Source organism: Panicum hallii, chromosome 3, assembly GCF_002211085.1.
Source record: "Panicum hallii strain FIL2 chromosome 3, PHallii_v3.1, whole genome shotgun sequence".
Classification (NCBI taxonomy): domain Eukaryota; kingdom Viridiplantae; phylum Streptophyta; class Magnoliopsida; order Poales; family Poaceae; genus Panicum; species Panicum hallii.
The window spans coordinates 61,200,102-61,214,329 of record NC_038044.1 but is presented as its reverse complement, the minus strand read 5'-3'; the positions used below and the strand labels follow the sequence as shown (position 1 = coordinate 61,214,329).

The window sequence follows — 14,228 nt, the reverse complement described above, 5'->3', positions numbered from 1 at the left end:
GTAATGTTTTCGAAAACTTTACACTTTTTCTTCATTTCCATACAACTCAGTGCTTCCTCACGTAGGCTCAGCTGTGATCCACAGCAACCACGCGCATCCGTCCACAAGAGTACTGGACACGGATTCACAGGCCATAGCTATCTTCAGCCGTAGTCAGTGACAACAGGTCCGAAAGCTGCGGCTGCACAGAAAGTGGATGTGTTTTACGTCCTTGTGTATCTATCTTTTCTCCACAGACACTCGAGGTAATATAAAAATGATAAGACAAGGGCATATGAACCGTCTTACCAGGAACACGAAAGTCTCCTGAAGAATGGCATCTCCCGACAGACCAGTTTTGACATCGATGACCCTGTGACATGAAGAAAGTAGTGTCTTTCAAAACGCATGGAGAATTACATTAAAAATCTTGAGAAGCAGAAGGATTCAAGAAATTACACTGGGTTCTGAAAGTAATTGGAGAGCCCCCGACGCCTCCCAAGCCTGACATAGCAAAGACATTGGAATGGACTCGAGAACCGATCATCTCTGTTTCGGTCAAGATAAAATGTTTCTATCTCTCATGGGGAAAATGGAAAGCAAGTATTTATCTCTCTCTATCTCTCAGCTTGCAGCACTGGTGTTGTGCTCCTTCATCTGCACAAGAAGTCAAGAATGTAGTACTGATCAGTTCATTTAAATTGCACCTACCCTTTTCTGAAAAGAAAACATAATTTCCACAGAAAGGACCAACCACTGCTTCTTGCCTTCTTTGATACACACGCATACACTCCGAACTCTTTCATGCCGTAGTGCTACTGGATCCATGTGAACCACAGAGCAATGCCAAATCACATCTGCGTTGATTCAAGATGGAATCGGACAAAATCGTCAGGGGCCGATAATTGACGGACTGAATACTGCATTGTCCATGCATGTTCCACGCATTCAGCGTTTTCTCCCCTCAATCAGGACATGCATTGTGAGCACGGGATGTGTGGATCCAGACCTCGCGGTTCCAGCGGGAAGACGGCGGCGGCCGGACAGGGACGGGAGGTGGCGGTCTGTCACCGGGAGCTGAGACGAACGAAGTTGATGTTGCCTCTGGAGCACCACGTCGAACACCTGGCGTGCGCACGCCACGGACGTGTTGCCGCGGCCTTTGGTGCGAGGCCGTCCGGTCGTCCGCCTACGCCGCCGCCATGCTTCCCTCGCGTTTCAGAGTGGGGTAGGGTGGCAACTTTCCTCTGGTCCCTGGCTCCGTCCAACTCCAACCACAGCGACCGCCTGAAAAATGAAGCATGCATGCTTGTTCCTAGGACTGGAAGTTCCAAACCAATCATCAACTGCTGTTCTCTAGTCCATGTTCTACCGTGTCTTGTTGTTGTTGTTGGGCGGTGCCTCTCTCTCCATCAGAAGCGAGGCGTCTCTAAGAAAGAACCCACTTTTATGGCTGATTTCTGGGGCTTGAAATTTCTCTGCTCTTCTATGCCAAAGGGTGCCAGTCTGCTACTCGTAATCATAGACTGAGGAAGTGACACTGCAATGCTAGAGCTCCCAATGTCTCCCAAGCCAACTGTAGCAAAGACGCCAGAGTGGACTCCATGAACCACTCATCTCTCAGTCTGTCGCATGGCTTCTTGTTCGCCTGCTACTTTTATGGGCTAAAGATATCCTTGTAACATGAGGGTGTGAACATTACATTCCGTGCTGTTATTCAGCATCCTCGGCAATATTAATTAGTTTGTCGTGCACCTATAGCAACCACTTGCATGACTGGGCATCTCTCCATCTCATTTCTGTAGTATGTCATAATTTTTTTTCTTCTATAGGCCGGATTGCTCAATCGCCCATTCATGTAATGGCGGCATCCATGGATCGTTGTCATGCTATTGCACTTGACGGCAACCATCAGTCATCAGATAGTCAGATAGATTAAAGAGGGCTATGAAGACGACGTGGATAATCTGCAGTAGCTCCATGTAATAGCTTTGGCGCTGCCTTTACCGGGGAGCTTTCGAAGTATGTATGTAGTTTCAATGACGTTTTCACTCTTTACATAAATCGCTCCATCATTTATGAGTGAACACAGTCACAAATTCCTCTCTTATTATCATGGCACTAACACCGTAAGCATATACTCCGTACACTTTGTTCAGTGACAATTTTCACCATCAAACTCAAACGGAGGGAGTAGGTGACAAGTGCAACCCACACTGCACATAACTTTTAGGAAGGAAAAGTTAGATGGAGTGAGAAATGAAAAGCGAAAAGGCTAGGCGAATGGAAAGAGCCGGCGGCTGTCTATCGAGCTGTTTGCGTGAAAAGATCATTAGAACTCGGACACTACTGAAATAAAACCATGTCCATGCTGGAGATGCAGAGGATGAATATGCTAAAGCATCATCCTGAGCAAAGAAGTGAACCATTAGGCCCACAAAAGGAGATAGTAAAAGATTCAAATCACCCTGTTTTATTTGGATGTAAATAATTTCGTACTTCCTCTAGTCCCCCATTATGGTGCGAAGATTCTACTGGTCTTCAATCATTGTTACAAATAATTAAGGTGGTAGCTTGCTGTTTACTCCATTTATTAGGTGCATATATATACATATAATATAAACAGAAAGTGTGGATGAATTGTAGGCTTATATTTAGTAAAATTACGAGAAGGGTTGGATGGACTCCATGTTGAAGACCAAATGAAGAGAGAGAAGGATAAAAGACAAATATTGATGGTGCAGGGTGGCTTGTTTCGGACTCTAAACATATGCAGCGACAATTCCCCAATGCTCCAAACCGCAATCAACGAAACTAGGATATACGAATATTAGCTTCATGCGCTGTTATGAAAAGTCTTACTCATCCTGGTGCTATATGAAACAGAGCACGCACGCCAGAAATTAAAGCCAGAGAATTCAGCGCCATACTGCCAGGGGGTCCCATTGAAATGCGGGACATAAACTCATATATAGTGTAGTCTCTATGATTTGGTTTTTCAAGAAGTATAGTCTTCTAACAAAACCGGAAAAAGATAAGTAGATAAGTAAGGAGGAGCCCTTAGTGAGTGTGTTTAGGTTTCTGGGTCAGAAGATACTCAGGATGGGGACGGGTAATGCTTCCGCCTTCTTCTTTGCCGTACAGCAAAGGAACAGGATTATAAAAATGGCTATGGGTAGGGGAGAAAGAGTATTCTTTCTGATTTTAGGAAAAAAGAGATATTAATTCATACTACAATTACGATAACCTTACGATTACAATAACCTTGAGGACTTGCCAACAAAAACATTGAGCACCGTAAGCCACATTGGACTTGAGGTTTTCGAGCAAATGATCCATTTTCATACAATCAATCTTCTAAAGCCCTTGCTGCAGAGATAGGAACGCAGCTGAAGATTCTGGCTTAGCAATATATAATCGAGCCGATTTGCTGATGCTGGCACAAAACACCCTAGGAGTCTAGCAGGACCCCATAAGTGGTAAAACCTGTGATTCAGATGCCTCCCAAACCTACTACCATAGCGGGCCACTGCAGTGGCCTACTGGAGCAGTTCGTCCCTCTCTACATCATGGACAAAACTTTCAGTCTTCAGCTAAATGCTACTATTTGATTTCATATCCATGGTTCAGTACGTAGCTGCAGCGATCTTTAACAGTTTCTGAGAGACCTTCTTTACGGCGCACAATACTACCACTTGGTAGTATGTAGTACAGAAAAGATCCAACCGTTCATCAGAAGGGGTAAGATTTTTATTAGTAGCTTAATATAAATTAAGGATAATTTTTATAATTTTTTGCAATTTTGTCTATTGCAACCATGTTTGGCATATTGCAACACTTTTAGGCTGTTGCATCAGGGTTGAAATCTTGTAGTGAAATAATTTTTCCCATATTACCCTTATACTATCTATACTACCTAGATATACTACCTCATACTAATGATCAATATTTCAGTGGTACCGGTTCAAACAGCAGTATCCGGTCGTATTGTGCGCCGTAAAAGTCCTCTTGTGAGAACCAGAACCACTCCAGTGTCACACACTTCATCAGCTACCAAGAAGGGTCCTCTAATTAGTAGTAGCATGACTTCATCCAAATGGACCATCCCCCCTTGGTTGCAATTTTCTTCCGGGGTTCGTCTCTATTTGTTTTATGACCACCCCGTAATTGCAATTTTCCATTTGGCACTGGATAGACTTGAATTTGGGTTGGATTCTCTACTATTCCACGGCCAAAGGATTCAGGACTGTATCACCCTTGTGGAAATATATGACCTGCCATTGCAGCTAATGGTAGAACTCCCGATGCGTCTCATGCCTGCTGTGGGGAAACCGTTGGAGTGGACTTCATGAACCATGCACTCGGTCATCTCACACCAACATATACTGCTTCTCACGCGCTTGCTCGTTTTTATGGACCAAACATATCACTGTATCCCTCGAGTAGGGTGTTCACATTATATTCCTCGCAATTCGTTGTGCACCTGCTACTACATACATCCGCATGTAACACTGAGCTGATCACGTTCAATTGAGTAGAACGATGAAGGATTAGATGTATAAGTGACAAGTTTGGTGAAACATGTGAACATCTCTCGAGACATTAAGCAGCGAATGGCCATCCTGTCATGCAAAAAATGGTACCTTCATATACCAGGTTACGAAACAGTATCGATCTCAGGATTACTAGAGTGCTTCAACAGTATTCATTTACAGTAAGCCATACCAAGAATTATTGGATGATAAAATTAGCACCCTTTACCTTACAACAAAGGAGCCGAGATGCTATTCAAGAAAAATGAAATTGTAGTAGCATAGGAGCGTAAATAACATACTTCTAACTAGCTCGTTTAGGAGCGAAGAATACTGTGAGACTTCAGGGAAGTTACACCTCCTTTCACAACACCCATGATCTATCCACTTTTGTCAGCGTTCCGGTTCCACACAGTTAGCAAAGGTCATCACATTCATCAACAGTTTGGTGGACGGTACTTGGCAAACAGTCACGCTAGAAATAAAGCAGCTCGCGGAAGAAAAAGGTCCTAAATTGACTTAAAAAGTTGAGAGGGGTGGTCAAATTCTGATATGCATGACGCTCTAATCAATTTGACTACCCCTGCCTCTCTGGTCACAATGTGTGTCATTTGATATGCCTGCCGATATAGTTCATCTTTATGATTTTGTCATGTCAGAGAATTCAGCGATGAAATGTCGATTTTATTTTGATTCAAAGAAAAGCACCTCAACTACCAGATATAGAAAAAAAAAGGAAAATTGGAGCAATATTGGAGATGTCAAAACTGTTGCTAGCAAGAAGATTCATGCAAGACGTGTAACGGAATTAGGTGACATTACACCTTTCTTTCTCCTGGATCCTTGAAAACCAGCTATTGCACTTGAAGACAACTATTAGCAGCTAAATTGAAGAGGACTACGAAGACGATGTGGACATTCTTCGGGACTGGCAACCTGCCTAGTAAAAGTGTTGCCTGAGAGTTGACCTGAAGTTTGATGAAATAGTCTGCCTATCTAGTAAAGTTGGGTGATGATAGTCTATTTGGTTGGAGGCCATGATTGAGAACACCAATAAAAGAAAAGGCACATAATTTGTTTTGTTTTTTGTTGTGTGTGGTCGCAGAGGTCGGAATGAATTTCCTTTTTCCAAAAAACAATCATTTGTTTCGCATACCAAGATCTCGGTGTGGTCAGAGAGAAGCTTTGAACTAAATCTAAAGTAATCCTCTAATCTTCATCTAACTAAGCCACATATGCCATTATAAAAAATAATCTCTAAATAACCCTCAAAATTTGCATATAAATTACCCACAACCATTATAATTAAAATAAAGAGTAAACACTAAAAATGCATATAATTATGTACTCTGTCATAATAAAAAAATATCCCAAATTACTCAGATATATGGTTCTAAATTCTCCACTAGGATTAGGCAATCACAATGTTTTGGAAGGATGAAACGAGCCCTCCAGATGCGTCCCAAGCCAACAACGAGCCGCTGCAATTGCCTCGGCGAACGGCTCATGTCTCTTTTTGCTGTTCATCTCTCGTGTTACCACACTCTGTCATGCCCCTTCAACTGCTCTTTTATGGGCCAAAAGAGGGGGCAACATCCAACAAGAAATGTAGAATACGTGCTGGCATTTGATTCCATCAGGCTACTCAGTGCCTGTAATTTCATTGGATGTACACCCACCACTGGTGGCCCATGATGAACTCCAACTCCTCAGTTAGCTGTGTATTCAGAGTTTATAGATGTCAAACCTTTTGAGGGCAATTTCAGCTAGCATGGGAGGGCTGAGGTCAGGTTAGGTGATAATTTCAGCGTAACCATACAACCTCTTTTCGCTCAAATGGCAGATATCAAGTTCCAACAGCCACACATTTGAGTAAAACTAAACCAATGCATTTAACTGGAAGTCATCAACAAGTAAGGTGCTATTCTTCTGTAATCCTTCCCAAAATCAAACGCCTGGGCGTACAGCCCTACATTGTCATGTACCCATTTCTTAGCGTACAAGGGGTAAACAAAGCAAATTTCCTAAACATTCTTGTACACATATCCCACTAGATTGTAGAGAACCAATCACTACAGGTCACAGGAGTAAGACTACCAAGAACAAAGAGATTTACATGCGCAGTAACAGCGCTCATGAGAAAGTCAGAGGAACCGGCTCGGGATGAAGTCGTGAACCCTGATTGGGAAACTGTAGAACTCCTCGTTTCTCGGGTCCGAGTAACCTTTGTGACGGCGCAGGAATGGCATGAACCATGAGAGCCCTCGGTCGGAATCGTAGCCCCTGGCCTCCAATGTGTTATCCAGAACAGAGGCAACAATCAGAGCCACCGTTGGGCCAGAAGCAAACACAGTGTTTATAATGTCATTGAACTGCAAAAAGATATGTTTAGATGTCAAAGTTCAGGAATAGAGACTTCAAGATGCAACATGGCATAAATGAAGTATCTTGTTATAGTACAATAATGCGGCATCCGGAAAATGCAACAACACATGCAGATGGTAGATGGGTGATGCAAGTATACAAAAACTTGTAAATGTAATAGGTGTAAAAGGAGATGCTTCAAATACCCATCCAGCATTTGTTCGGGCAGGTCCACCGCCAGCAGAAGAAGTATATTCATTAAAGTATTGTGGGACTGAGATGCCAAGGAACAACGAGAGTCCAATGATGTAGATGTTCCTCATCGAGTTCTTGTTGGCAAACTGCATGAATGAGACTCCCACAGCAGCTGATGCCAACAAAAAGTCACTAATTAGTCTATGAGTGATGAATCCGTAACAAGTTTTGGCTCCAGACTTCATCTGTACAACAGAAGGAAGTTTTACTCACCTACGATGCCAAACAAGATGCAGTAAATTGCTGCGAAGATTGGCAGTGGAATTGATGCAAAGAAAGCCCCAAACTTCCCTGCAAGAATAGTAGTTCACAATTTTAGCAAAAGAAAAAAAAAATTCTAGGCAACCAAATGCATGAACAAAAGATTACCAAATATGGAGAAAAATATCATAAATCCGGTTGATATCTGGATCACTCTCCTACTTCCAACTTTGGTCAGCCCAAGGAGGCCAATGTTTTGACTGCATTGTAAAAAAAACGATCTTTTTCAGCACAAGTAGTAATGTTTAAGCATGTCTTTTAAAAACAATCCTTTGATGCGGTAGAAATGGAACCAGCAAAGTGTTCATAGCAATGCATCAAGTACACAAAAAGACTCCTTTGAATCTTATTCGAGTCTTCTGCGGTAGCATGTTCTGAGTTCACAAAAAGTACACAAAGATTACTTACACTGATACAGATGAACCTTTACGTGCATTTTATCAAGTACACAAAAAGTACATAAAACTTTTACGTGCATTTTTGGAAACCAAGGTGGACATCGCATGTGCTAGAATCTGATTTATAGAATTAGAAAAAAGCACAGGTAGGGGAAGCTAAGATTACTTACACTGATACAGATGAACCTGCTGGAGCACCAAAGATCCCCTCCAGGAACATCCCAATACCCTGCATGAAAACATTTTATTAGGAGGCTAGAAAATTTTGTAAGCACAAGAGATGATCATATCACATTTGTGTAAGGAACTACACTAGAAGCTATACAGCATATCCACCAATCCAAGCATTTTGGTTAGTAAAAAAAGGAAAATCATTAAGAGTATTTACAAAGAACCGAATTAAATGTCTCATTTACAACTTGTCAAATAAAATTAGCAGAAACTAGTTTCCTGAATACATGTTCAGATGGAAAGCAGAGCTTTTGTTTGGGACAGCAACAAACGATGTAACAATAGTGTAGCGACGATAGTCCTTATAAGAGAAACTCTGGAATAGATCTGACCTGCAAACCAACACTTCGACTAAGGACATGACCTGGAGGTGGTGTAGCACCCGCTAGACGTGCAGTTGCAAAGTGTGCTCCAGTTGACTACAAAAAACATGACATCTTTAAATAAGAATACCAAAAAAGAAGATACGACAAAATGATTTAGAGATATAAGAAAAGCGTCAGATCTTAGTGTTAACCTCAAAGGCTCCAACAAGTACAGCACCCATCATCCCAAATGAATGGCCAGCAGTGAAGATTGGCGTACCCCATTGGAAAGGGTATGGAATTTTAATCCTACAAGAATATGCATGCCAGAAGTAAATTAAAATTCTTCTTCAAAAAATGCAGCTCTGAAAATTTTGATTAAGAACCATCTTTTTAGACCCTACCATGGTGCAGATGACATCAGGAAAGACTTATCAGTGCGACAGTGCTGCTGCGTCTTAAGTGAAACATGGTTGTATGCACCCGCAGCAGTAAGGATAGCTGCAAAGGCCCACACAATGCCAATACAAAGAAGCAACGAATACCTCTCAAACAAGAAGGTGATCCGCTCATGAATATGACTGAAGTAATGTGGCACGTACTGCATACAGCATATCAAATCATTGGTCACCTAGCTAGCTTTATAACAGTGATACATAGGGCTATGATATGACTAGGTGTTTCACTCAAAATACATTTTACAGAGATTAAGCCATTACCTGCTGCACAATCACCGCAAGAATTAGCATCGGCAACCCAATCTCCACACATTTACCAACCTAAATTGACAATCAAACATTAAATAAAGGTTCCTTTCTCTTTGTTTTTTTCATGAGCTGCATTGTTTTGCTGTAAAATAGAGGAAAGATACCTGAGGAAAACCAATTTCAAAAAGTCCAAGACCAACGACACAAACAACAGGGGTCATTATTACAGGACTGAATTTCCTGCAAATGAAATCATTTCAGTGTTAATACTTGGCAAATATAGCATGAGAGGACTAAGATCCTCTCTAAGAGCAAGTACTATAAGATTCATACTTGGCATATGCCCCCCATATTGTGCTGAACCCAAGAATCATGTTGAGGATGGAAGCAACAATCAGAGCTCCTTGCGTAGTTCTCATTGTGTGGACAAATCTCTGCAAACGCACTAGTAGGTTACAAATATTCGTATTACAAAGTCAAAAAATTCCAATCAATTGATCCTAAAGAATTGATCATGCTCCATACAAAATTCCCGAAACCCCGATAAGGAACCTTGATAAGCATCCACTTCAAACCCAAAAGTATAAGTTTAAGCAAAAGGGCACCACTCTACCTGGTGATTATTTGTGAAGTCATTTGCATCCATCTCTCTGGCTATTGACAGCACCGGGACAACAAATGCAAAGGAGGCATTCATAATTGTTGGAAGTCTCGTTCCAATAAGTGTTTGCAACAGTGTATTGATGCCACTCATAAATAGGAATGATTGAATAACTCGAGCCTTATCCCCCTGTCAGAAACAAGCACCGATGTGGTGCAAAAATACTAAACCTTCAAAAGGAAATTTTACTTGTGTGTGAAAACAGGTAACTACTATACCAAAGCAATGAACACTTACAGCGGTACCGCCCATTGCAGGAACAATAATTGAGGCAAGCATAACGGTAGAGCCCAACATCACAAGATAGTGAAGGAATGCTAGTGCAGCCACCTGAACTGAAGATAAGGCAAAAATAGCAACTTAGTAAGCATAAACTTCCCATATCCTAATCATGTAGGATCCACACGAGCAGTCAGTTTCGAGCAGTTCAGTATCTACCTAAATATCTAGATATCCAAAAAAAATTCAATAACACAGTGACTGCAGCTTGAAAAATGGCTAGGTACAAACTTTGTTCACCATAAATTCTAAAAACTACGAATTTATTATCTATGCTGCTTCGGTGATTCCTTTTCAATACATTATCAACTAGTAGCCGTTTCTTCCTATAGCAATGGATAGAACGGTTCAAGTCAGTTACGTTTCATGTCCGGCTGAACATACTACTCTATACCAATCAGAGGCTGCATTATTCTGAGAATAGCAACTTACAGATAAGCAAAATATGCACCAGTAAACGACAAACTCTTAAACAAGACAGGGGCTTTTGCAACATCAATGCGCCAATCAACTGAACATGCTATTTTATACCAATCAGTGGCTACATTATTCCGAGTAAAGCTACTTACAGATAAGCAAATATACACCGGTAAATGACAAACTCTTAAAAAACAGCTGCTTTTGCCATAAATGTATCAAATTACTCCACGGGAATTCTCAAAACCTATAAATAATACATCAACAGGCTGGATTAAGAAAGTTGCATGCAAAAGGGAGGCAAGGAAACATTTAGCATGTCGGAAAACAGCGTGCCAACTATAATACAAGCACAACACAAGCAACGGAAACTCCCGATTCAAAATCCCTTCGACGTGATGGAATCATCTAGAGCTAAAGCCCAAGCAGCCAGTAATCAAATCTTTCTCCTCATATCTTCGAAATCATTTTCTAGTTATGCTAGGTGAATAGGATGGGAACAAGTACAAGAACAGAACACACTCTGCCTACACCAAAGCATTGAACTCCCTCACTCTAGTACACCAAAACAAGCATGTAAGGGCGCCTTACCCCAAGAAGGATTGGAGTGGACGCAGTAGGCGAGATGGTGGAACTGCTCGTGGGGCGGGTGGATGGCCCCGGCGCCGACGGCCGGCGCCATCATGGGTTGCATCGGCATCATGGGCGGCGGCGCGGCCACCGGAGGCGGCGGCGGCTGGTTCGTCTCCCCCATTGGATCAGCAACGTCACGCGAACGCCCAACTCCGACCAGACTGCTGCAACACAAGAAAGAGGAACCGAATTACAAACTTAAAAGCTTTCACCTTTTCCTGGAAGCTTCCTATTAATTACTCCGGATTTGCGTGACGCAGTTACAGCAATTAAAAAGCTGCAATTTAGAGTGATTGGTGCGGAGAGAAACCACAAACCAGCAAAGAAAACCGACGGGCAGAGCAGCACTCAAAGTTGGCAACCTTTTCTTCTTTGCTGAGGTAAAAAATGGCAACTTTTTCCTGAGGATTGCTGAGGAAAGAGGGCGCAAGACTTCACCTTTGCTGCTTCTAGTGTCTCACGCTAGACTCGGATGGAGTGTCATGCAGCAAAGGTCTCCATGGGCGAGATTCAGATTTATGTGGCCCTTGTGAAGATTCAGAGGCAAATCATGGGGAATCAAGTATGAAATATCGGACCTTTACCGATTCCTCTTTTATATCCCACAATTGTCACGACAGAGACAAGCAGAGGAACGGCGAGGAACAACGGCTGATGGGATGCAAGCTTCACTCTAAAGATTCACGAGAGCTTGTGTCAAGGAAGCGCCTCTAAACAAATGCAGTGAAAAGGATGCACGGATTCAAAAACCAACACCTCACATCAGCACACGAACTAAAATAAGAGCAAGTAGCAAAAAACCAAAACCAAAAATCCGGGGAATCAAAAACTCACGAATTCAGAAGCTCAGGCCGCTGGTCTCGAAAAGCAGGAACTTTCCAGGGAATCCAGAGAGATTTTGAGCCGAGGAGAAAGCTGTGAGAGGAGCAATCAGTAAAAGGCCTCGCCTTTCTATTCCCCTTTCTTCCCTTGCGCTTCTTCTCCGCCTTTCTGCCTATTCTTATCTCCTTCCTAATGCCCCCGCCCACCCCCCTCGATATCCAGCGGCGGCGGGCGCAACAGGACAAGCAGGGGATTTGTAGCCTTGCGGGAGCCCAGGAAAAGATTCGCGAATTCGAAAACCTCCTCCTCTGCTTTTGTGGTTATGGCCGCCTTCAAACCAGCCGTGTTTCTTCCTTCCAAATCACTCTCCACTAATCACAAGCATCCAAAGCAAAGTGAGACGCTGCTGGCTAGTCGATGGCGAAGAGCAGGAGGTGTTCCACCGTTGGAGGCAAGCATGGTGATGGGTGGATGGGTGGTGGATCTGGGCAGGAGTGAGGGGGACTGGACTGCATTAACAATTCTTGGCTTTGGGAAGACGTATTGAATGCAACAGATTCCGAGGATGGGGAGATTGTCTTGTGGGCTGTGGCATTAATCGCCGTGTGGGCAGGGGGGGCTGCCGGTGACTGGCCGGGAGAGAGGTGAGTATGAGGACACCCCTCAGGCTTCAGTTCAGTTACACGCTGCTTCCTCCTCCGCTACCACTCCCCTCAGTCCGAGTCCAGTGATGATACAGTCCACTCCTGATGAGCCATGCAAGCAGAACGTACGGTCACTGAATGGAAATTGCAGTCGTACAAAGAATTTCACATGATCAGCATATGCGTTGTACCATAGACCAGCAATCTTTAAATCTTTCTATTTTTTTAGAAGAAAAGGATCATCTTTTTGGCATTGAACTCAGTTTGTCTAGAGCTGCAACCTGAATTTGGAATAATTGTACTAGCTATACTACCCTAACAGTTGTGGCTAGATGTATTCTTTCCTAGTCCTAGATATTCACTTGTGAATGTTTTAGACCGGATTTTTTTCTTAATTAAAAAATACTGCCCCACCAGTGACCAGTATGCATGTCTGGCCTCCTCAAGACCTGAATGTTAAGTTGCATGTGTTTGTCGATCGGGTTTCGACAGTGAGAAGATAATTTTGAATTGAACGCCACAGGTCAGACACAGGGGCTGCTGCTGCAGAAGATCAGGAGCAGCTGGTGCCGTTACTGTTTCCCTGACAGGTTAATAAGCATGAGCCCTTCAGGTAGTCTGAACCACTGGCCATGCATTTCTTTAGCGTGTTTGACCTACACTAAACCGGTTGACGCCTCGCTGGCCACTCAACCGTTAAAATGCCCCGCTTGACACCAAATTAGTAGCACTAATCAAACGATCAAGATCCCATGATCCTGGCACGACACCACACTACGAATTCCTTTCTGAATGGTGGTGGTATCTGTTACACTTTCGATGGTAGGGACCTAACCTACCCTTGTTCAGTAGTGTTGTGCCAGATCAGATGGGTTGTGAGATGTGACCATTTGTTCCTAGGTCTAAAGTTGGCATGGAAAGGTAGAGGAAGAAAGGATCAGCCAGAAGGTGTAGCTGCTACCACACCAGACAAAGAGCATGTTCCTTGGTAGCAACTGCTGGTTTTTCCCCTTTTTTAGTGCCCTTTTCTTATCTGAGAAATGGTAGTTTCGTGTTACTTAAGAAATTGTTGCCCTTGCAAAAAAAATAGAACATAGTGGCAGTATAATATTTGCTTGGTTTAGAGGAAGCAGAGTCGGCACCGACCAGGTGGTGCGGCGAGGTGAACTGTGCATGTTGGGTATCGGGCAGGCGATTTAGTAGTTTATTTTTCTTATTTTTGAGGTGATGACTAGTTTATTTTATTGAGATAGCAATTAAATAACTGTATTTCTCAAAGTGAATTATTGGGTTTGGTTAATTAGTAACGTGTCGTACATCAGGCATCACATCATCGAGAGCTAAAGTAGGATTGCACCCTTGCGATGCAATTTACACGCTGTTCCGTTATGGACACTACACGCTGTTCCGTTATGGACACTCTGCTGGTGACACAAGAAAACAAACAAAATATTTTTAAAACATAGAAATAGGAACCACCCAAGTTTGGAAGTGCCTGAAACTTACAATCGCATATAAATTCAAAATGCAGAAAAAGTTTCTAAAATAGTCTTTAAATTCATCATGTGAAAAATACTGTCCAGGAGATGAATAGATACAAAGTAGAGTTTCTAATAGGTCCAACCTCATGTTGGTTACCCTCTAAAATTCCTAACGCATCCCACAATATAGAAAATTTTCTATAGATTTATAATCATTCAAAATTTCTATGATTTTCTTTGTTCCGAAGGATTCTATCTT

At 42.6% G+C, this 14,228-nt stretch overlaps 1 protein-coding gene and 1 long non-coding RNA gene across 6 annotated transcripts; both read right to left on the bottom strand.

Annotated features, from left to right (window-relative positions):
- Positions 1-298: 298 nt before the first annotated feature.
- Positions 299-1,407, bottom strand: LOC112883901. Its single transcript, XR_003226992.1, has 3 exons — positions 734-1,407; positions 439-636; positions 299-352 (listed from the first exon to the last, which is right to left on the bottom strand). It is a non-coding gene; the product is annotated as an uncharacterized LOC112883901 (long non-coding RNA).
- A 4,977-nt stretch (positions 1,408-6,384) lies between these two features.
- On the bottom strand, positions 6,385-12,341 carry LOC112885835 (nucleobase-ascorbate transporter 3-like). 5 transcript variants are annotated; one of them, XM_025951502.1, is made up of 16 exons: positions 11,857-12,341; positions 11,340-11,732; positions 10,981-11,186; positions 9,931-10,028; positions 9,646-9,822; positions 9,366-9,466; positions 9,197-9,272; positions 9,045-9,104; positions 8,730-8,926; positions 8,538-8,634; positions 8,353-8,439; positions 7,960-8,018; positions 7,500-7,591; positions 7,344-7,421; positions 7,082-7,242; positions 6,385-6,883 (listed from the first exon to the last, which is right to left on the bottom strand). In XM_025951502.1, the coding sequence occupies exons 3-16, from the start codon at positions 11,141-11,143 to the stop codon at positions 6,656-6,658; spliced, it is 1,674 nt and encodes a 557-aa protein (XP_025807287.1). In that variant the 5' UTR covers positions 11,144-11,186; positions 11,340-11,732; positions 11,857-12,341; the 3' UTR covers positions 6,385-6,655. The 5 variants fall into 5 exon arrangements, with proteins under 5 accessions (XP_025807287.1, XP_025807290.1, XP_025807288.1 ...); XM_025951505.1 differs by having other exon boundaries at positions 10,981-11,183; XM_025951503.1 differs by having other exon boundaries at positions 11,340-11,695.
- Between the last annotated feature and the right edge of the window lie 1,887 nt (positions 12,342-14,228).